The 23,751-nt window shown below is 42.0% G+C and overlaps 1 protein-coding gene across 1 annotated transcript in view; it reads right to left on the reverse strand.

Annotated features, from left to right (window-relative positions):
• FRAS1 (Fraser extracellular matrix complex subunit 1) overlaps positions 1-21,770 on the reverse strand; it is a 417,216-nt gene extending 395,446 nt beyond the window's left edge. The window contains exons 1-2 of the mRNA XM_035004710.1: positions 20,965-21,770; positions 13,005-13,036 (exon numbers count right to left, since the gene is read on the reverse strand). Coding sequence (XP_034860601.1) covers positions 13,005-13,036; positions 20,965-21,040 — 108 coding nt within the window. The 5' untranslated portion in view covers positions 21,041-21,770. The remainder of the gene's footprint in view (positions 1-13,004; positions 13,037-20,964) is intronic.
• Positions 21,771-23,751: the final 1,981 nt, after the last annotated feature.

Consider the following 23,751-nt stretch of genomic DNA (forward strand, 5'->3'; position numbering starts at 1 on the left):
GAATTCTTAGTTGTTTTTTTTAATTATGTTCAGTTAGCCACTGTATAGTACATTATTAGTTTTTGATGTAGTGTTCAACAATTCATCAGTTGCGTATAACACCCAGTGTTCATCACAACATGTTGGAATTCTTAGTTTTAAAGATACAATCTCCCTTGCTGAGTAAGTATCCTTGACCTTAATAAGTCTGCATAAAACCACCTCACAGGAATACACATGCCTTGACACTAATAGTATTTCTTATATTATGCTTTATATTTATCTCCTGTTATTATTGAGGTTTTTCCTCCAAGTCATCAGTGAAACAGAGTAAGAAATATAAAAAAAGACTTTTTCTCTTCAACACCTTAATCTATTCTAAAGTGGTAACCAAAGCAGCCATTAACTTGAGTTTTTCTCCTTTTCATATGCGCTTGAGTTATCTTATTCCCATAAAATCTTCCTCTCTTCTCCTCCTAAATCCTCAAACTACTAAGAATATTTTCTAGAAGTTTATGTTTTTCAAGAGGTCCTTCTATTCTTTAAGGCACCTTACCATACTTGATCTTTCTTCTAAAAAACATATTTTTTTATAATTGAAGTATAGTTGATATACGTTATATTAAAAAACACATTTTAACTGTAGAAATTGATAAATCTGATAACATTCTAAAGGCAAACAAAAAGATAATAAGCTGTGGTTATCCAGCATGGGAGAAAAACTATACTCCTCAAAATATGCGGTAGGATATATAAAATAACCAGGTTTCCATTAAAAAAATTAAATACAATAAAATGTACTTTATCCTAATACTATCTGCAACATAATTCAATCTTTACAAATTATAAAGAAGAAATGAGAAATGCTAATTAAAGGGGAAGGAAAACAATTATACCACCACCTCGGGGGGCATCATTATGAACATCGATATTAAAGGAATGGATTAATGCCTATTAATAGGGAGTTCTACTTGACACAACACCAGATGAAGCCCTTTTTGCTGAATTAATGATGAACCTAACAGTACTGACTCACTGATCTTTCTTTTTCAGCAATGATGATCAGTTACATGGAGCCCCTCACGTCCTCTCCAAAGCTCTACAGAGCAACAACATGAGGACCCTGGTGAAAATGAGAAGAGGGAGGAACACAGTAGAGGAAGATGCCATGATATCTCACTTCCAACAACACACTAATCAGTTTGCAGTGACAGAGTTAGTATTTAAGAACAAATCATTTCCATTTCAAAGGGTCCCCAACTGCCTACAGAATGTAATTCAAATGTATTCTTCCAGGCCCTTTGTGATCCGGAGTTTAAAAGTCCTTTCTCTGTTTCATCCCATCACTTCTCATTTGTCAAACAAACTGGACTACCTTTGCCACTCATGCTTTTACTCATACTGATTCTCTATCTTAAGAGCTTTTCCCTCATGTCTTTCTGTTCTAAACTGACCCACATTTGAAGGCCAAGATCAAAAGTGGTTTCCACCAAAAATAACAATATTCTCAACAGCTAGCATGTATCTACTACTTACTATGTCCCAGGTACTTCCACATATTATCTCATTTACCTTTGCAGCAGCTCTACTTACGTACACAAAACTATTATCCCCATTTTACCGATGAGGTGAGTAGCTTTTCCAAGGTCAAACAGCAGTGAAGAGCTCAGCCTGAAACTCAGAACTCTGAATCTAGAGTTCCTCCCCTTGACCATGCGGCTGCACACCTTCACTGACATTTACCCCAAAGCGCTGTGAACGGAGTTCACTATTTGATGGTAGGGTATGGGAGAGAATAATTTTGGCTACAGTCACATAAAATCCTCTTTGTTCTGGCTTAAACAATTTGAGAATTTCTAGGCTCATATCACAATCCCCCAGGAAGGTCAGTTCCTGTGCTGGTTACATCAGCAGATGAACAGCCCAGCTCCCGGAGGAACCACTCTTTCCACCCTTCTCCTCCATCAACCTGTGTGTGTCGGCTGGGTTGCCTAATGGTTGCAGCAGCTCTGGGGACTGCATCCTCACCTGCCAAGGTTCAAAGACTAAGGTTTAAAATCTCCCGTTAATGGAGAATTCTTTCTCCTGAGGCTTCCTTCTTGTGAAGGGATATCAACATACAACTCTAGTGCTTTCTTATCCTTGGGAAGGTGGCATGATTTATCTAACCGGTAAATTTAAAAGAGTAACTGTGCTTGCGTTACTCGGTTTTGTCTCCCTTCCTCTTCTAGGGAGCAAACCTTTCATCTAAGAGCGTTAAGTTTTCCTCTGCTTCTCCCAACAGCAATTCTTACCTATGTGGGAAAGCTGCTTCGATAAAGTTCTGCCTGTGAAGGCATAAGTCTGCTAGAATCTGGGGGTTCAGAATCAGTGAGCCCATTTGGTCAAGAAAAATCAAAGCTATATCCACCACCTTAGCTTCATTGATTAAAAAATAAAAAGGTGCTGTTTTTACATCTATATTTATTCTTTGTTTATTTCTCAACTAGTTCAGGACTTAGGGGGAGGTTCTCTATGAGGTTATTTCAAGCACCAAAAACTTAGCAGACTTCCATGCAGATTTCATTGGCCACGATTAGGCCATAAACTCACTCCTAAACCAATCCTGGCAGGGGAATATATACCTTCCTAAGTCGCTTACAACTAGGATTTACACAAGTCTTGTGGGGAAGGGGTGGGGACTGGGAAAAAATTAGGATTTTGCCAGTAGAGAAAGAGAGAAAAGGGGCTAGTGAGCAGGCAACCTAGGGTCTGCTACCACACATGACCTAGGGACGTAACTCATGTCTTCTAGCACGTGGACGCTGATCAATAAATATCTGGAATCCAGTCAGATCACTCCTATTACATCTACCGATGGCAAATATGGGAGTAAGAAGTTTCTTCTTGCTACTAATTTCAGGTTAGGGTTCCTTCTATTTCTGTTCTCTCATCTCTTAGACCAAGTTCCCTCTGGATTACATGGAAACTCAGCATAGTAAAAGCACCAAAGAATAAGTATCTATTTCTGTTAATAATTCTCTCTTGCTCACACTTACAGAACCATTTCAGGAATGTGAGGTATAAGGAACTACAAAATCTGCTCTCCAGTGTAGACACCCTCCTCTCCCAACCCCTCCCCCTCCATTCAATTTCCCTTTGGAGCAAAGGAATGACATAAATTTAATAAATAACTAATCTTGGGAGCTGTCAGGAAAGAATTCACAGGTCATGGCCCCAACTCAAGGGTCTCCCGGGTATAACAATGAACTTTCTTACTGTGAAACCTTTCCCCTTTCCTCCTTCCTTTCATTTAGTTTATAAGCTCTGAGAGCCTAAGAAATCATTGCTAAAAAAGAATTTTGCTGACATACCAGAGGCAATGCACTTATTTTACATAAAACTGCTCAGATTTTTTACAAAATTATCTTGTGCCATTTTTATATTTAAGTGTCCCTCCCTCTCCCAGAAGCAAAATGCCATCCATATGAAATTTTTAAAGCCAACTTTTCTTTAGACATTTGCCATTCAAATACCAAGAAACATAAGCTGGCTTAACTCATGATTGTCATTTGATATTTATATGTATTCTTTTCCCTTAGTAAGGAGATGGCTTTAAAAAGTAAGCAAATGGTGACAAGATAATACCATAAGCTTATATATATACAATGGAATATTATGCAGCCATCAAAAGGAATGAGATCTTGCCATTTGCAACAACGTGGATGGAACTGGAGGGTATTATGTTGAGTGAAATAAGTCAAACAGAGAAAGACATGTATCATATGATCTCACTGATATGAGGAATTCTTAATCGCAGGAAACAAACTGAGTGTTGTTGGAGTGGGGGGTGGGGTGGGAGGGATGGGGTGACTGGGTGATGGACACTGGGGAGGGTGTGTGCTCTGGTAAGCGCTGTGAATTGTGCAAGACTGTTGAATCTCAGATCTGTACCTCCGAAACAAATAATGCAATATATGTTAAGAAAAAAAAAAGAAGAAGGTAGCGGGAGGGGAAGAATGAAGCGGGGGAAATCGGAGGGGTGGACGAACCATGAGAGACGATGGACTCTGAAAAACAAACTGAGGGTTCTAGAGGGGAGGGGGGTGGGAGGATGGGTTAGCCTGGTGGTGGGTATTGAGGAGGGCACATTCTGCATGGAGCACTGGGTGTTGTGCACAAACAATGAATCATGGAACACTTCATCTAAAACTAATGATGTAATGTATGGGGATTAACATAAGAATAAAATAAAAAAAAAAAGATAATACCATAAGCTGTCATAAATGAGTGACAGTTCTTTCCTAGGGGATATGTACATATGCATACATAAATGTACTATGCATAAAATAAACACACACATGTATATATTTTGTAGTTATAAACAGACAAATGGAGAAAGAAAATCAAAATGAGGTATTAGGTTATAAGGCAATTTAGAGCAAAAATGATAAAAACTTAAAAAAAAAAAAAAAAGGTGGGGAGAGTGTACGCTCTGACCAGAAAATTGAGATATATGATCACACATAGCATAGTTTGAACAAATTAATATGGCTGCTAAGCTCAGCTGCATCTTCTAAATTCAAAACAAAGCGTAAGAAATGTGTTTGTTAATTTAAAACATCTGTTCCTACCACAAGAATATGAATAAGACTGAAAATGCAGATGGAATATTCATCAATAAAAGTACAAAGTCTCTTATGTTATTCCTCTCACAAAATATTTTAAGAAGATACAAATTTCCAGATAGGAAACTATCTGGATTACATGGACAGTTTATAAAAACCCAGCAAGGCAAAAGAATCATCTGAGGCACCTAGAGCCCAATGCTCACCACCTGGCACCCAAGGGTACAAAATCCCTCCCTTTCCTAAAGAAATGCCTTCACCGGACCCTGGAATCAGGAGGTTTCCTCACCCTCTCTAACAGCTTCCTTAAGCAGAAATGCACAGCCCTCACCTTCAACCCATACAAGTAAGACCCCAAACTGGCAGTCATCTAGACCCTGCCAACACTCTCATTTCTGGTGCTGACTGTCCAGTCTTGACTCGAATATCTCTAGTTAAAGGAAATTTATTGCAGCACCCAGCACAGTGATGATGTGCTTGCTACTGGTTTTCTGCAAAAAAAAAAATTTTTATCTCAGAATAAGTACATTTTAATAAGAGTAGCTTTCCCACTTAAAAACATATTACTCAGTATTTAAAAATAAATGAAGATGGACCAGAGGCACTTAAAAATGTTGAATTCTTGTTAAGCTATAACAAAAAACAACAATATCCTACAATACCCAATAGTACTCTTAAGGGAAATTAAGGAATGGCTGCTTTTATTGCTTCCCCTCTGAGTGTATCCACAGGATGCCAAGAATTCCCCCTGACAGCTACAAAGTTTAATAGTAGCCACTGGCCGAGATTCACCAAAAGTTTAGGGGGACTTTGAGCACTTAATAGGGGAAGCTTCCAAATTTTCTTCATTTCTCTTCTCCATAAAGTCTTGAGCATGTTGATAAATACCAGCACAAATGCAAGTCTGAGACATTTTCATTTCTATAGGGCTGTCTCCCTTGCATTACAGTTTCAAATAAAAGAAAGTAATGCTATAGCACACTGATTTTTTAAAAAGGCGACTAGCACTGAAGAGCTTGAATTGTCTTCCTCTATCCTTCTTAGCCTTAATAAAGAAGGCCTACAGATTAGATTCAAAGTTCTCAATGTTTCTCTGCCACAGTATAAACAGTGGATAATGCTCCAAGTATATCAGACTTTGACAAAACACCAAAAATATTTTGTAAAAATTTTACTGGATACAAATCAAAAACCTCAATGAGATATTATCTCGTATCTGTTAAGATAGCTCTTATCAAAAAGACAAGATAACAACTGTTGACAAGGATGTGGAAAAAAGGAAACCCTTGTGCACTGTTGGTGAGAATATAAATTGCTACAACCATTATGGAAAACAGTATGGACTTCCTCAAAAAAAATTTAAAATAGAACTACCTGATGATCCAGCAATCCTACTTCTGGGTATATAGCCAAGGAAATGAAATCAGAATCTTTTTTTTTTTTTTTAAGATTTTATTTATTTGACAGAGAGACAGCAAGAGAGGGAATACAAGCAGGAGGAGTGGGAAAGGGAAAAGCAGGCTTCCCGCTGAGCAGGGAGCCAGAGGCAGGGCTCGATGCCAGGACCCTGGGATCATGACCTGAGCCGAAGGCAGGCATTTAACTGACTGAGCCACCCAGGCACCCCTGAAATCAGGATCTTGAAGAGATACCTTCACTCCTATGTTCATTTCAGCATTATTCCTAATAGCCAACATACAGAAACAACCTAAATATCCATCAACTGGTAATGGATAAAGAAAAGGTGGTGTATATATCCAATAAAATATTATTTAGCCTTAAGTCAGTAGGAAATCCTGCCATTTGCAACACTCGTGGGTGGACCTGGAGAACATTACCCTGAGTGAAGTAAGTCAGATGCAGAAAGACAAATACTGCACAATCTCACTTATATACGGAATCTAAAATAGTCATACTCATAAAGCGGAGGGGAGAATCGTGGTGCCCAGAGGCTGAGGCAATTATGCAAGTTAAACAAGATGAACAAATTCTGGAGATCTAACGCACAATAATGTGACTATAGTGAATAATACTGTAGTGTATACTTGAAATTTGCTAGGAGGGTCGATATATAGTATATCTATATATATCGCTATATATTTTTGTTTCAAGTTTTTATTTAAATTCCAGTTAGTTAACATATAGTGTAGTACTAGTTTCAGGTATAGAATTTAGTGATTCATCACCCAGTGCTCATGCTAGGAGGGTAGATATTAAGTTTTCTCGCCACCACCAAGAAAGAAAGAAAATGGTAACTAAGTGAGGTGATAGGTAAGTTAATTAGCGTGATTGTGGTGATTTTTTTCACAATATATACATATATCCTAACATTCAGTAGTACATCTGAAATACATACAATTTTCATTTGTCAATTATATTTCGACAAAGCTGAAAACAAATTTTTAATGGAATACGTAAGAAAGATTGCAGGCAAGGGCTCAGTTGTAACTCCACCCCTTTGCTTTCATTCAAGAAAGCACATGGAGCAAAAAGGGCAGGGTGGGGGCTGTAGTGTTGCCACTAAGATGACCTTAAAACTGTTCAAATTAAATAAACAAAGAGGAACATCAGGTATTATAACAAATTTCTTGTGACCTTCACAACTGCTAACAACGTTATAGTGAGGCTTCACTTGGGGTGAGAATGACACATGAGACTAGAATTCAAGCTTAAGTACTACAGGATATTAAGAATTTTAAAGCTCTAGGGGTGCCTGGGTGGCTCAGTCGTTAAGCGTCTGCCTTCGGCTCAGGTCATGATCCTGGGGTCCTGGGATCGAGCCCCGCATCGGGCTCCCTGCTCAGCGGGAAGCCTGCTTCTCCCTCTCCCACTCCCCCTGCTTGTGTTCCCTCTCTGGCTGTGTCTCTCTCTGTCAAATAAATAAATAAAATCTTTAAAAAAAAAAAAAAGAATTTTAAAGCTCTAGAGCTGCATGGTAGAATACAGTGGCCACAAGCCATATGAGGTTATTTATATTTTTATTTTTTAATTAATTTGCATTAAGAAAAATTTAAAATTTAGTCCCCCAGTGTCACCAGCCACATTTCAAGTACTCCATAACCACATGTGGTTCATGGCTGCCATATTGGACAGTGTATTAGTGGAACATTTCCATCAGCACAGAAACTTCTATTGGATAGCACTGAGCTAAGGAATACTGGAGAGGGTCTAACACTCTCATTTTATAAATTTAGAAACTGAGAGCTCATTTCATTCAAGTGACTTACCCAATGCCACGTAGCTAGTAATTACAGAGCCAGGACCCAAACCAAGACACCCTGGCCTCTATCACTCAGTCATTTCCACTCCGACATTTTTTGCCACCTAGATGATGTGAGCCCAGTTTCTTGCCAACCACAGTTCTGGGTTCTTTCACAAGCATGCTCTCAGTTAATCCTCACACCAACCCTATGAAGATTACAATCCTCATTATATAGAAGATGAAATTGAGACTCGGCTGTATAAAATATCATACTTGAGGCTACACAGCGGGTATGTAGCAGTACCAGGATTCAAACTCCAAAGCCTAGATCTTTCTACTGTGTCATACTATATAGTAGTGAAGTAAACACTCCACATTTTTAATTATCCCTGAATTTATTTTCTTTCTTTCAAATGTGTTAAAATTTAGTGTCTCATAATTTATTTTGTCAGCATTTGTGAGCAAAAGTACTCCAAGTAGGAAAATTTCAACACTTAATATTTTAGATCTAGGGAAGAAGAATGAATAGCTTTGTGCAACGCTTCCAATCACAAATGCTTATGGCAACGATAACAGCAGCTAACCTTCATTAAGTGTTGTAGGTCACAAGCACAGAGCTAAGTGCTTCATATTGATCTCCTTTAGCTTTTACAACAACGCTGTGAAGTAAATAGTTCATCCCCATTTTACAGATGTAAAAACTGAGGTTAAGAATCCAACCATCCACCCCTAGGGAAAAACCTAATAAAGGAGAAATGTTTACTTGTGATGATGCCAAAAGAAAGTTAAATTCTTTTTACTCAATATAGTGAAGATAAGTGAAAATATTGAAATAAAAAAATTATTTTTCTCTTCACACTCAATGCCCCTGTCACAGGTAAACATATGAACTAGGTGGTTTCCTCCTGATAGATTCTTGATTTAACATTGTCATGCTCTCTCTTTCACAAGGGCTGACTAGACAAAGTCCTGACAGTCCAGGGGTGCAGGGGTATTGTGGGGTAAGAAACATACCCCAAAATAGATTATTCAGTGTTTCTCAAGGCATAGGACCTTCCTGGGTATTCTGACTCCCTTCTGTTAATTTTTGACCTGAGGAATGGAAAAAAGAGAAAAGTAGGGAAGGCAGTGTTAAAGAAAGGAGAAGAGAGAACAGCTGAATCAGTACATAACTGAGAGATGGCTACACGAGGTTTAGAACCAAATCGCAAGTCCATACAGCTGTCAAAGTTGGGAGACACAACACATTGTTGGGTGTGCACGTGTGTGCATGTGTGTATGTGTGTATGTTTGTGTAAAATAAAGCATATATAGATTTTTAAGATGGAATGACTGCCTCCAAACGTTTCTTGCATCATGTGGTGGATCTAATACACACCAGGGTAGGAGAGCCTCAGTTAAATGGGAAGGGGTTAGCCAGGGACAGCTGGCTTTTGCAGGAGGTCAGGACAGAGACTGGCAGAGACAACTGCATGGCAGGTGCAGCAGAGAGGGGGTGGGCATATAGAACTGAAGGTGAAATAAGCCAGTTGTGTTCAGAGACAATAGGCAGACTGACTTGGCTGAGAGAAACAGGCTGCTCGGTGAGTCAGAACCGGGTCTGAATGCTCTCTCCTTCTAGCACTGACCACCTGTATAACTTCTGGACAAGTGACTTAGACTTTCTGAGCCTCAGTTTCCTTATCTGTAAAGACAACACCTATTTCCTGGGATTGTCGACAGTATGAAATACATAGTAGGTGCTTAATAACTGCTCCCTTCCTCTTTTTGTTGTTCTTGGTTGGTAAAGAGAAATTTTGTTGTGGCAGAAAAGCACATGCCAGGCCCGGCACCTGGGCATCCTCCCCATATTATCTGCTTTACTCTACAAAAACCCCTCACGAGAGGCTTTATTTGTCCCCATTTCACAAAGGAGGTGCTAGAGATTCAGGAAGTTTATGTAACTTGCTCTAGGTCACAGAGCTGGCTTGTAGCAGAAGAGGAAGAATTAAAACGAGGTCCATCGGTGACAAGCATCATGAATGCTCCACTCTATCTGACAGCTTCCCAGGCAATAAGGGATGAGACTGGAGAGGTATCAGTGGGAGAAATCCCTGCAAGACAGGCTGGGAGCTAGCAGCCAGCAGCCAGCAGCCAGTACCCAGATCGTGTTCTCATTTTGCTAGATACATTTTATGGAAATTCTTCTGGGTAAAGCTGATGCTTTGCTGTTTTCCACCAGACCCACCCTCCACTTCTGGTTACTCACCTGAGAAACAGATGAAGTTCAAGAACTTCACAACCCTTGCCCCAGTTTTCTCACCTATGATATGGAGAATTCAGACTACATGATCTCTGAAGTCACTCCTAGCTCTAAAATGTGTGTGGGTACAATTTACAGGGTTTAGAACAGGGACATCCCAACACCAACCTCAGAGCCAACCCCCCTGCCCATGAAGCCTCTTACCATAGAAACCCTCTCACCTAAAGGGTTGTTCAAGCAGAAAATCCCAGAATACTCTAAATGTTCTTAAACTCTCTATCTTAATTCAAAATACAAAAACGTACATTCATTCAATTTCATTCAGTGCCTTTCTCCAAGACCAGATCAGGTGGAGAGAGAACAGCAATTAATTATGCAGACAATTAACTATGCCCACAGTGCATCATCTACGATTTCCAGTTTGAAGTTCCTTAAAATGGAAAAAAACTTAAAACGGTTGCAAATAAATCCAAATGCAGAATCTCTCCAGAGTTCTGTGTTTTTCCCCAGTCTTTTATAGTTGTTCCTCTTACACTTAATTTGACAGCAAATTTTTAGTGACTCACCTCTATGGAGTCTTTTTAAAGTATTCACCATAGTTTCCTTAGAAACAAGAACGTTATTTCTTTTCACATTCACATTTCGGCAGTTTAATTAAACTATAAGTCAGGCTCTGTCATTCCTCTGCGGTAGCTCCTCCAGTAGCGGTACACCTGACCGAGGGGACAAGCTCAAGTCCATCCAAGGCTCCTGCCTGCCTCTCTGACCTCATCCTGCCCCTGGATCGTGCACTGCAGCCACTCGGACCGCTGTACACTTCTTCAAATGGCTAAGCAAGCTCCTGCTTCAGACTTTACCACTGCTCTTCCCCTTCCCTGGAATTTATTTCCCTGGACATCCAGGGACACTAGCTCTTAGAATGGCCACTTTCAGGTCTTTGCTCAAATGTCACCTTCTCAGGGAGGCCGTCCCTATCACCCTATTTGCAGGAGCCACCCTCATTCTCTATTCGGTACTTTCTATCTCCCCACTCCCCTATTGTTTTCTTCCATAGCACTTACCTGACATTCTATATATTTTACTCATTGGAATTCAAGCTTCATGAGGGCAAGGATTTTGTCTGTTTGTTCACTGATGCATTCCTGGTGCCTAGAATCCCACAGTTGACCACAGTTTTTACTCAACAAACACTTGCTTAATAATAACCTTTATTATTGTAATAAATGCATTTTCTTTCTAACTGAATTGCATAATTACAATAATAAGTACATCCGGCTTGAGGAGGTTTAGGAACACACATGGCTGAGTCTTGGTAAGCAAAGAAGTCAACTGGTGGGGAGGAGGGGTGCGCTGGGGCGCTACCGCGCAGCCTACAAGCCCTGAGCCGCCATAGTCCTGGAAGGAGCCAAGGCATGGAACCGAGGAGAGCAAGGGCACCTGTTAAGTGCAAACTGACCAGACAGTCTCTCCTTGAATTGGATGGCACTGCCCTCTCCAAGTACTTGATGCTTTCATATTCAAATGCACAATAACACAGAGCAACACCAAATATAGAAGACAGACTAGCCACTTTCCTCCAGATACAGGGAGAACAATGGAAAGACAGGTTGGCTTGTTCTGGTCAATCCCTTAATGGTCAATTTACCTTTAGCAAATCTCTTAAAACCTCTCTCATCCTTGGTTCTTCATTAAAAGGGGGGAGAGTATAAAATAAGATGCGGTCTGCTCATTTCACTTGTCTATTGTAACGGATAGATCAACAGCTATGAAAATATATTTACAGATTATGAAGCACTGTATACAGTAAGCAATTCTCCTTGTATTCACATGGATAACCGACTTATCTATAATATATACTACAGTTCCCCAAAACTAGTGACATATTTTATACCACTTTGATTTTTAAATGATTCCAAAAATGTATTAAAGAAGAAACACAAGGAAAAGTAGGCTTTGAAGGGCATGGAATGAGAAAGAAAAGGAAAATAGCCTTCTCCTGATTCTTTAATGGAAAAATATGAAGGGAAAAAAAAACATAAAACTCCAGAGCAATACCTATATTACATAAAGTTCAGAATCAAGAATATTACTATGAACATCTACAATTATCTAGACTGTTGGATATTTCAGATATTTCTCAACTATTTCAACACCATGAGGATAATCCAAGATGACTTATTAATATCGCACATGTCAATAGCAGGTTGTGATGTAAATGAGCAAACCCTCACCAACCATTTCAGTCCTGTTTTTATTATAGCATTTATTAAACCAAAATAAAAAAGTGGTGAAGAATGACTTGTCACACCATTTATTAGGATTGATGGAGTGTAGACAGTCTTTTCAATCAGGCTTTAACACACTGTTATGCACCATAGTACATTATTAATGAAAAGAAATGCCTGAGACTTGCATCAGCTTTTCCCCCAAGTCATGATGACATTAAATTCAAAATCAACTCTACCCTACATGGCAAAAGTTCAGAGATAAAATGTTAATTTGCTTGTTATTTACCAAAACTTAAAGTCATAATTCAAAGCAACAGTCAGGAATCCTCCACATTATACTCAATTTAATAATTGTACTTTTTTTGGGGGGAGAGGGGGAGGTTCAAAGGAAGAAGCAAATGCAACGAGAAGATAAACAAAGTGTGCCCTAGTTCATATCTGACAGGAGAATGGGATCTAATTTTCTTTCTGATTGAAAGAACACAAAGGACAGCCATGGAATGCAAATTGTGTTGGGTGTTTGAACTTCTTTTCCAATACCTGAGTATTCGAATGGAACTAATTCACTCTGGAAAAGGTATTAAGTAATTGAGCATGATTGTGCCAAGATGAGGGATAATCCTCACAAACTGTGAAGGAAAATAAACATATTTTTACAATGATAGGGTCACCTCACTCACTCAGCAGCCTCAATCAAGCATTTTACATTCGAAAGAAATAAACCAAATATATGAAGGATGACCTACCGCCAACAAGGAACCCTGATAGACACAAGCACCTGTAGGGAAAAACAAAACAAGAATTAAAAGGAATGCAAAATAGACCAACAGTAACTGCTCCCAACAGATTTTGGCTAAAACTCCATCTACATGCATCATAGCTAGCAAATTGTGCTTTTTCCAAAATCTGAAAAGCTTGAGCATCCTGCCCCTGGGGAAATAACCCCATACAACACAACAAATGGTTCTTGGACATGCACAAGGGAAAGCATCATTAAAACTTATTATTTGAGGGGCGCCTGGGTGGCTCAGTTGGTTAAGCGACTGCCTTTGGCTCAGGTCATGATCCTGGAGTCCCTGGATCGAGTCCTGCATCGGGCTCCCTGCTCGGCAGGGAGTCTGCTTCTCCCTCTGACCCTCCCCCTCTCATGCTCTCTCATTCTCACTGTCAAATAAATAAATAAAATCTTTAAAAAAAAAAAACAAACTTATTATTTGAATTTTAAAATAAATGTATTTATAATGGCATGCTATGTATACAGTGTGTATTTTTCTGTACGATAAATCAGCAGAGCCTCCCTCATCTAGTCCCAGTTTACTTATCCAGGCTTCTCTGCCACTCTTTGTTTACACAAATTCTCCAGTCCAACCCAAGAGGCCAACTTAGGATCTGGTGATAGTACTTCCATATCTCCATGCCTTTGCTCATTTTTGTTTTCTGCAGAAGACACACTGGATCTATTCAAGTTCCTTAAATTTGATCCCATGTCCTTCATGAAATTTTCTAGCCCATGGGATTATGCCCTTTCCCCTTTGCCTTCATAGCACTCTGTACCTGCATCACCCATTGGTGAATTCATTCTTGTGCACTTCCTTGCAGCACCCTTGCTAAGCATGTGGAACTCTTGCATCTACCCCATTACAGTGTCTATACATACTCCTGGGAGAGGGACTGCTTCTCCTTCTTTGGCTTCCCTAACTCTTCACATAGTAGGCATCCACTTAGGTATCTGGATGATTATCTATTTCTTGCCTTTCACACAGTATGTTCCTCTTTAGGGATATTACATTTTATAGGGAGAAGTGCAGACTATAGTTACTTGGAAAGAACTCTTCTGTTGAGCTCTTAAACTCCAATACTCTTTTCACCCTCTTTTCACTCAATTTTGCTTTCTAATAGGCTGGTTATGAATTGATACATCTTTATATTTTCCATTCATTAAGCATCAAATAAAAAACAACAGATGATTTGCTTTGAAATGGAAAAGGTTAAATGTGAATGGGACAGCCTATATTTTCTGAATAACTAGCATATCATAAAATAAATCTTTCCAAGTGTTATATTTGAAAACAATGTACAACTGCAATCCCAATTTCAAAAAACAAACACATTCTCAACCAATCTTTGAACAGCACAACAGGTGTTTTTTTAACCTAGAAACATGTGGGTAGTGTGCTAACAGCTACTCTCTCAGAAACTGAACCTATAAAACAGATTAGAATAACATACACAGGCCACCGCAGAAGCACATCTTGACAACAGGCCGCACTTGGTGTCCAAAGAGGGAAGGACACATTTTACTACAGTGCTTGGCCTCCAACAGATCACTCGTGAAATCTCAAAAATATTAACTTCTCAGGAAAGGACCGGTCTGCCTTATCCACCAAAAATGGAATCAAAAACAATCTTCAAAGAAATGAGATGGCTATTTACACTTGGGGTCTGAATCAAAGATCTCTATGAGCAAATTTATTGGAATGACTTTTGCGCCCTTGACATTCAAACAAGAATAACTTGAGATAAAATCTTGGCAGAAAATTCTTCTTAACTCACTTATGTCTCTTCGAGAAATAAAGACTTAGTATTTCAGTCTATGGCATGTCATATGAGAGATATGTATGTATATATAAGTATATATAATAATCATATATGATATATATGTATATACATATAAAGATCAAATAAATATATATCAACAAAATTAGATTTCTAAATTACTTAAATGGACATATTTAATTACTCCTGATGTTTAAAAAATAAACATAAAGAGCATCACTGAGGTACAATTTAACAAAACTGAAACTTTAGAATAAACAAACAAAATGTAACCTTTAGAATAAGACCATCCTCAAATCGTTTTACTGCCCTCCTCCCTAGCACTGTCTTCCAAAAGCCAATTACCTTTTCAAAGCTCCAAAAGGAATGAAGTCACTTAAGAAATATCCAACTACAGTTAGCCTGGTGATGGGTATTAAAGAGGGCACGTGCTGAATGGAGCACTGGGTGTTATACACAAACGATGAATCATGGAACACTACATCAAAAACTAATGATGTAATGTATGGTGATTAACATAACATAATAAAAAAAATAAAATAAAAATTAATTTAAAAAAAAAGAAATATCCAACTACCCACATCAAAACCCATGCCTGGAAAGTTAGACAGATGTTATAAGCCCACCGTAACATAAAAAAATGAAGCAGCTTGGAGTGTGGCACCACATGCACACTTGGTTAAGCCAAGCATCTCCTAGAGACTCGAGTCAAAACGGTATGTAGGGGCGCCTGGGTGGCTCAGTTGGTTAAGCGACTGCCTTCGGCTCAGGTCATGATCCTGGAGTCCCGGGATCGAGTCCCGCATCGGGCTCCCTGCTCGGCAGGGAGTCTGCTTCTCCCTCTGACCCTCCTCCCTCTCATGCTCTCTGTCTCAAATAAATAAATAAAATCTTAAAAAAAAAAAAAAAAAAACGGTATGTAACTGCTGATAAATTCCATCATTAGGAAAAGGAAATAACTCAATTTGGGTCGCTCTCTGATGTACAATTCCAAAAGAAATAAGCTTTGCCCTTGGAGGGCTTTCCTAACACGGAACAGCTCTACCCGGAAGGTAGCTGCATCTCCACTAACACAGCTTCCAAAAGCTCATTTCTACTCCCTCAAGAAAATACGGCATCCCAGTGTGATGCCCGGTCCTATCAAACATTTATCACCACCCAGTGCCAGATGCAGTCCTCCAAAGCAAGCATATTTCTCCCACACTAGCCCACTTCTCACACCCACTGGCAGATGAAGTTAGGAGGCCTGTTGGCAGGGGTGCTGGGTGCGGCTTCTGGTTCTGCCCTGGAGCAGAGGCCTTTTCACCAACTGATCGGCTCATGTAACATGGAAAACATGGAGAGAGAGTTACTCTCTCCACTCGTTGCCTTTTTTTCTAAAGCAGTACAGCTCTATCAGAGCTTTAGATTTACACCTTTATTTGCGCTTTAAAGGAAACTCCAGCTCAAGGTGAATTCTGACAGATGGTGAGGATCTGGAAAAAGAAACAGGGCTTCTTCAAGAGAAAACAGGAAAAATAAGAGACAACACAAGCTAGGATTCTCTGGCCACGAACTTTGCCAGTTTTAAGGCATAGAATACAACTGAGATACTGGGTAATTTAAATTCCAACACTCTATGAGAAAAGCGCAGAAAGTTTTGCCGGGTGAAGTGATCACACACAGTGCCGAGAAGGATGCCCAGATCCTCAGATCTTCTTGCATGTGGCTGACTCCAGTCTTGCAGGTTACATAGGTAAAATGTTACTTCAAGTTCATGTAAATAAGTAAATGTCTATTTTTAAGCCCTTTTTCACATTATCGTATGCTCTTTTATGAGATACTTGCATAAAATCTAAAGTTTTCAGAGAAAATTTGAAATCTAATTTGCACCAGTACTCACATCCAGAAATTATTCACTACAGAAACTATACCTGGTAAACTGAGTAAATTAGAGAAGTTAAATCCTAGAGCCAGAAAACATCAGGCCCATTAGTTCAAAGACAGAGTGGTATATATGGCCGTAAGATATGAAGAGATTTGGAGAGCATGGTATCACAAAAATATGACTCATTAGGAACAAGCAGCCACAAGTTAGCATTTAAATGTTCAAGGTTTATGTTGTGTTATAATTCAGCATACGGCTTGTACACCATGGAATAGTTAAAATAGAATTGTTTTCTGGACTGACAGGACAGCTCAAGTCCTGATTATTGTAAACCAGGATTCAGATCAATTAATAGAGTAGTTAAAATGAAAATGGGCCAACTGTTTTTGAACTATTGTAAGATTTGGCACACAACTCCAACTTTGCCATGTGGTGTTCTCCTCCCTTCTCCTGAGCCATGTGGTGGAGGTTATTTATGACTACTTGTGTCTGAGTGAAATTGAGGGATATTACCACTCGAGTCCATAACAGTGAATGCAGATGGCTCTGGCCTCACGGAAAAATGTACATGTAGGATCTAATCCCTAGAGGAGAAGAGAAATGGAAATAGCCTGTGACAATACACCTCTTTACTTTCACTAGCAGGTAGTTACAAAAGCCAAAAGTGCAATTATTCAATATTGGGAAACCCACCAAGGACCAATGTTCACATATCCCTACTTCTACTTTACTGATATTAACAATTACTGGGGATGCAAACTTCTTCAGGACACGTAGTATGCTTTTTTAATATTTGTATTCCCCCTACCAGACATAACCATACACATAAGCTCTCAATAAAGATTTGTGGAATGAAAGAATGAAGAGATAGGCTATTTTCCCCAGCCAATGTCTTTTCTTTATTCACTTTGGTTTTTAAAGATTAGATCTTACACAGAAGGAACTCTCCAGCCAAGAGTAGAACCAAATATGCTGATCTACCCATAAGTAAAACACATCGTTTATCAAATGATCTGTTCCAACGTATTCTGTTAATGGCATTCATTTATAGGAAAAGTCTGGAAGATTGTGGGATTGACTAAGCCACATGGAGAGTTATAGGACACAGACTAGAACTCAATTCTCTCTACCTCCAGTTCGATAATCTTTTCCTATCTCCAAGCCACCATGTTCTATCTAGTGTGACTTCACAGGATATCCACGGGTGAACACAATTCAAAATGTGCTTCTCCAGAAAATGTCATGGCAAAGCTGGTCTGATTCAGAAAGCAGTCATGTTTGCTAGAAGTTTCTCTGTGACTTCTTGATTTAAGTTCTCAAATCATAGTGGTTTGTCAGCTTAGCAATATAAGACAGTATAAAATAACACTGCCAATGATTTGCTTGTAAAAATTCATTTTTCTTTTAATAACTAATGTAAAATTCAGAACCAGAAAGTTGCAACTGACCACAAATAAGGCAGCAAATGTTGATCTTTTTCCCTATGCTGGACGATTAGCAAAAGCATCTTACAGCTATCACCTAGCCAGCCGACTTCTGCATTTGGTAAATGACAGAACCACAGGCCAAAGAACGGTTCATTCAAGGTCATACAGCAGTTTATAATAGAGGCCAGTGTAAACTTAATTCAAAAGACTGTGATTAGGCAATACTCATTCATCTGACCAATATTTTTTTAGCACCTAGTATGTACTAGGAGGTGATGTGGAAATGTAAGAATAATTAGGAGCCATCCTAAGCCCTCAGTGAGCACACAGCTACATGAGGAAGACTGAAACTGCACCTTTAACCATGTAACTTTAGAATTATTAACTGGTGTTCTAGAACCATGTATGAGATGCTCTCTGAGCACTAAGAAGAAAAAATTCTGTTTTTGAACTATTGTAAGATTTGGCACACAACTCCAACTTTGCCATGTGGTGTTCTCCTTTGTATTGTATTGTAAGATTTGGCACTATTGGTGTATTGTAAGATTTGGCACTAAGAAGAAAAAATTCTGCCATGGCTTGGTCAGCAAAAGTATCAAACTATATGTCACACCATGAGAAGCACACATGTAAATACTTCTCTTCCATTTTTAAAAATCATTGCCAAGACTAATAATAAAAACTTGAGGAAATCTGTAAGATCCTTTTAAGCTTTCCAACTTCAATGCCCTTATTTTTAAGGGAAAAAGAAAACCCCAACAGAACCAAATCAAAGGTCTCATCAGATGACAGCTGATTTTTTTGGCTGTGGGCCTGATGTCACTTAATTAACTTAATTAAATGAGATAATGTATGTAAAGTGCTTGGCATAGCAGAAGCCAAATAACATGTGCTCAATAAATGTCCACATTCATTCATTCATTCTTAGATAAGGACCATTCTGAGTTGGATGGAGACTCTCAGACATCTATCAATCCAACTTGTGAAATGATTCTAGAATGTCCTGAAGGTGGGGTGAAACTGTAAGAAGCAAAGTTCCTAAAGAATCTTTGGAGGAATAGCGCCCCTGACGTCCTGCCCTCCTCCTCCCCTACCAAAAGACTTTGGACGTTCTTAAACTTTGCCCATTGTACCAACCAGTCTTCCAAAGAGTGAACCCTGCAGGCTCTTAATAATAATGGCTTTTGTAATTTCAAGAGATTTGGTTCTGAAAAACTGCATCATTCCAACTGCCCCCTGGTGAGCTATCCGGGAGAGAGAGCACGTTTTCCGCGTTGCTGGGATGATTCTAAATAAGAAATTGCCACCACCAAGTGAAAACATAATGTTTCTAAGTCTCAAATTCAGATTTAGGTGGCCTGGGTTAACTCTCCCATCTGATTTATCATTATAATTAAGCCCTGTAAGTTTTATTTTTTTTAAGTGTGCACACACACGCGCACATACAATACAGACCTATTTCTACAGGTTATGACCCATTTGGAGACAGCTGCACAGGCCCCAGACGTGCTTTTCCTATGGAAAGTGCTTAACATACTTCCCGGGAGGGTGCGGGCAGGCGGTACCTTTACCCACGGTAAAGTCCCCAGTACTGTGCGCGGACTCCCAAGGCCACGCCACTTTCTCCAGGGAAACTAGCAAGGAAACGGCAGCTGCTCTGATGGCTGGAGGTCGATCCAAGGCAGAGCTCTGTCCTCTGCCTGGCCTCCCGCCGCCCCCAGCCCCCGCGCCCGGGCTCTGCACCTTCAAGCCGCCCCAAGCCCGCAGCAGGGCGAAGGCGCCCCGCCCCGCGCCTGCCGCAGCTGCGGCTCTGATTTGCGGCGGAGCAGGTGAACTCTTCTTACCGCAGCTGGATGAATAATGAATGGAGTCGGGAGGGGAAGCCGAGAGCCCAGCACGGTGGATTGAGCCTTCTTCTTCCCTGCCCGCCGGCTCCCTTCCCCCTCTCTAAGCACTAGCTAAAGGACTTCGCCGATTTCTCGGAGCAGGTGGGAGCTCACAGCGCCTTGCATCCCGGGGCCAGCCATCCCTCGACCCCCAAACTCTTAATTTAGTTATTGATTCATTTATTTGTCTGAACCCAGGCTGCTTTTGCTATCATGGCGACAATTCCCACCGTCTCCTTTCACTCCCTCAGCTCGGGGTTTTACACACAGGTTGGAGCCCTGGAGGAAAACCGGGAATGAGGGCGAACTAAGAGAATGAAGCTAAACTCTTATTAATCACTTTTTTTTTTTCTAAGGAAGCAGGCAGGCTCGTGCCTCTCGGTACTGGAGAGGCTCCTCTCAGTGCATTTGAATTGTCTACGTCCAGAACGCGCTCTAACCGTCTAGTTATAAAATCTTTACCGGACTTTACAGGGAGACTTACTGGGGCGGGGAGGGAGAGAGAGTGGCGAGGGTTTTAAGGTGCCGGATTTTATGTTTCATAGGAGCGGAGGTATTTTTACCCAGGTAATAGCAATTGTCCGCTCCTCGCCTACGCTTCACGTAGTTGCTTTCCGTTGGGGGCAGCGGGGAAGTGGGAAAAAAGAGAATCCAATCTCAGAGATGCCACCTCAATTGGCCACCCACCCACCCAAATGCACTTAGGGCAGAGAGGGAGGCGGGAGACAAGCTTGTGATCGGAATGCAAAACAATCAGGAATAGGAATCTCAGAAAAAGCCCACTCCAGCTCCACTCCCACCCACCCACCAACCCCCGAAAAAACTTCCACCCGATCCACAATACCATAAACCCGCTTGGCTTTTTAAACAGCACGATCACGATCTCTCTCTCTCTCTCTCTCTCTCTCTCTCTCACACACACACACACACACACACACCAAGGGAAAAAAAAAAGGCACCGTTCTCTCACCTTCGGAATGATGAGGCAATGCTGCAAATCCCGCCAATGCTAGGGCCACCCCGAGCCACACTTTGAAGGCACCCATTGCCCCTTCGACACCCACACTGGAAGAGCCCAGCCTTCAGCATCCAAGAACCAGCTCCCGCCTCAAACACCGGCTCCGGCGCCCCGGGCCAGCGCGCACGGAGAGCGGGGGTTGGCGGGCGGTTGCCTCCGGGGAAATGCAGCGCTGAACCGGCCCTGAGCGACACTCTTCAGCAGCTCCGAGGCGCCGGGCAGGGCGGGGGATTCAATTCACTCACTGCCGGGGCGGGGAGCGCGCAGCTCTCCAGCGAAGCTGGTCGCCAATGTGGGCTGAGCTTGGGAGAATGAAGGAGGAGGCAGAGCGCAGTTCTCCTCGGTAGACTCGCGGGAAAGTTCCCGTCACCGGCTGATCGGACCTCCCAGCATTTCCCTCAGACTGGACCCCTCCGCTCCAAGGTCCCCGACCGTGGAGATCCCCGCGCAGGTTGCTCTGGAGCAGCTTTTTAAAGTTCGCTTGACACTCTACGTCGGCGCTGCGTCGGCAGAGGGTCGCCAGGAGCCCAGAAAGACCCACCCACCCCTTGGCTGGGCCACCCGGCTCGGCGGACCTCAGCCCCCAGCGGCCGCTCGCAGGAAACTTTGTGCAGCGCTGCGGGCGGCTCCCGGGACTCGGCGGCGCTGCAGCCGCACGGCGCCGCCTCGGGCTGCGCTCGCTGCCGCAGACTGTTCGAAAGCTTCCGCGGAAAGAACGGGGGTGGCGACGCGGGGGGGCGCTGCTGCTACTTTTCTCGCCTCCGCCCCTCTCCGGGGTGAGGGGGGCTGCGGGGGCGCGGCTTGCTCCACGCCGACTGCAACCTCCGCACCCGTCCACCCGGAGCTGGTCTGCAGGGTTGAGGTGTGATTACGGGAGTGCAGGAGGAGCCATAATTTTAAATGCACGGAGGAGAGAGCTAGAGAGGCTGGAAAGGATCCCGAACTCAATGCCACTCGGACGAGAGAGCTCGGATACGCACAAAATAAGGCCCCCTCTGGATTCCAGCGTTTAAAGGACACAGGCTCCGCCTTCCTCTGCCTCCCTCGCCTCCTTCCTCTCTCCTTTGCTCGGTGTGAAAATGGACCCAGAGACTCGGCGCTTTGGCAAAGATTCCAGAGAGTCACGTGGGGAAGGGGAGAATCAAGGAGGGGGCAGTGAGGGGAGGCCGGGAGAGCAACCTGATCCCCTTATTCGTTCCGCTGGAGTTCATACTGCCTTTGTCTGGGGCGGGATCAAAAGTGGTCACACCAGGGAGGCGGGAGATGGGGAGGTGGGAGGGGGTTGATGGTGTGGTCCTTGCTTTTTCAGGCACCGCTGAGAGCCCACAAACCGGGCCCTCACCTCTCGCTTCGGGAGGGATCGAAGAGGAGTTACACCCACATTCAAAAGCCTTGGCGCTATCCTCCACCCCCACACCCCGCCACTCCTGCTGGACTAAGTGCGTGGGGCAGACCTGATACATCTTGCTCGCCCCGGGACCCTCCTGTCGTCCCACCGGGGGTTTTACCAGCAGCCTGGGAGGATCTTGGCTTGTCTGTCCTGGGCGGGGCCTCCCACCGCGAATGCACCTTTACCTCTCCTAGAGAGAGGCTGTCAGTGGAACACTACTCGGCCTCGGCGCGGTGGCTCCAGCTGCGCCCCCAAATGCCAGTGACTGGGAAGTAAATGTCTTGGCGAGGCAAACTGGGGCGCGCACTTGAAGGGTGGAGACCTTGATTCTGGTCAGGACCGAAAGACGACAGCAATTTTTGTATGATCAAATAAAAAGAGCTGGTCTAGGGTTAATCATTGTACAAGATGAGAATGGTTGCATCAGAGACATGCTGGCTAGGTTCTGATTGACCCAGACAAGAGACGCCCTGGTTCCCTTAGTTGACCAGAGATGGGTGAGTGTATGGAAGGGAGTTTGTCCAAGCAGCAAACGCTGAGCTGTGAAACGGCGGGGGTCCCATTTGTTTTCAGTCTTTACAACCACCATAAAAGTGAGCGAACGTTCTAATGCTCTCACTCGCTACTTGGTATATGTGCTGCCGAAGCGAGCACTCTCACTCGCTACTTGGAACAAACCGCTTTTCAGTATTACTCAGTAAGTTGTAACTGGCAGATCCCTGTATGTATCACTATTGAGCCAGAGCAAAATGGGAGCCCCTAACAACCTGGCACTGATTTTTAAGTATTTAGAAGACCCAGGGGTTGTACAACTCACCCTCAGTCTCTCCTGGGTTGTGATCGTCTCAGGAACAGTCTCTTTATCACCTCTGTATGGAAAACACAGTAGTAGATGCTCATTAAACATTTGTTGAAAGATGTACTGAGTAAAATAGTAAGTGCCGGAAAGCAGTGGCCACATCCAGGGCAGCTGGGAGTCTTAACCTCCCCTCCCCAGAAAAAGATCCCCTCTCCTTTATAAATTGAGAAAGTTGACATTTTCTCAATCCCATGTAATGCTATGAAAACCCAGCTTCCAACACACTCTGGCAACCAGGTTACCACTCCTAATCTACTCCTTATATTTTGAAGCCACCACTGACTGGGAGTAACTTTGACAATTTGTTCTCTCAAGAATCATTTGATTTTGTTTAAAAAACCATACAATCATGGCACTCAAAGAAGTCTCAGTAAGACATCTGTTATACTTGTGCTAAATGCAAATGTGCTACTTTTTAAAAAGGAAAGGAAATGAAGGAAGGCAGGGAGGTGGGGGGAGAACAGCATTTCCAAGTTACCCCAAATTTATC

Source organism: Mirounga leonina, unplaced genomic scaffold, assembly GCF_011800145.1.
Source record: "Mirounga leonina isolate KUSES-001 unplaced genomic scaffold, KU_Mleo_1.0 Mir_129, whole genome shotgun sequence".
Taxonomy (NCBI): Eukaryota; Metazoa; Chordata; class Mammalia; order Carnivora; family Phocidae; genus Mirounga; species Mirounga leonina.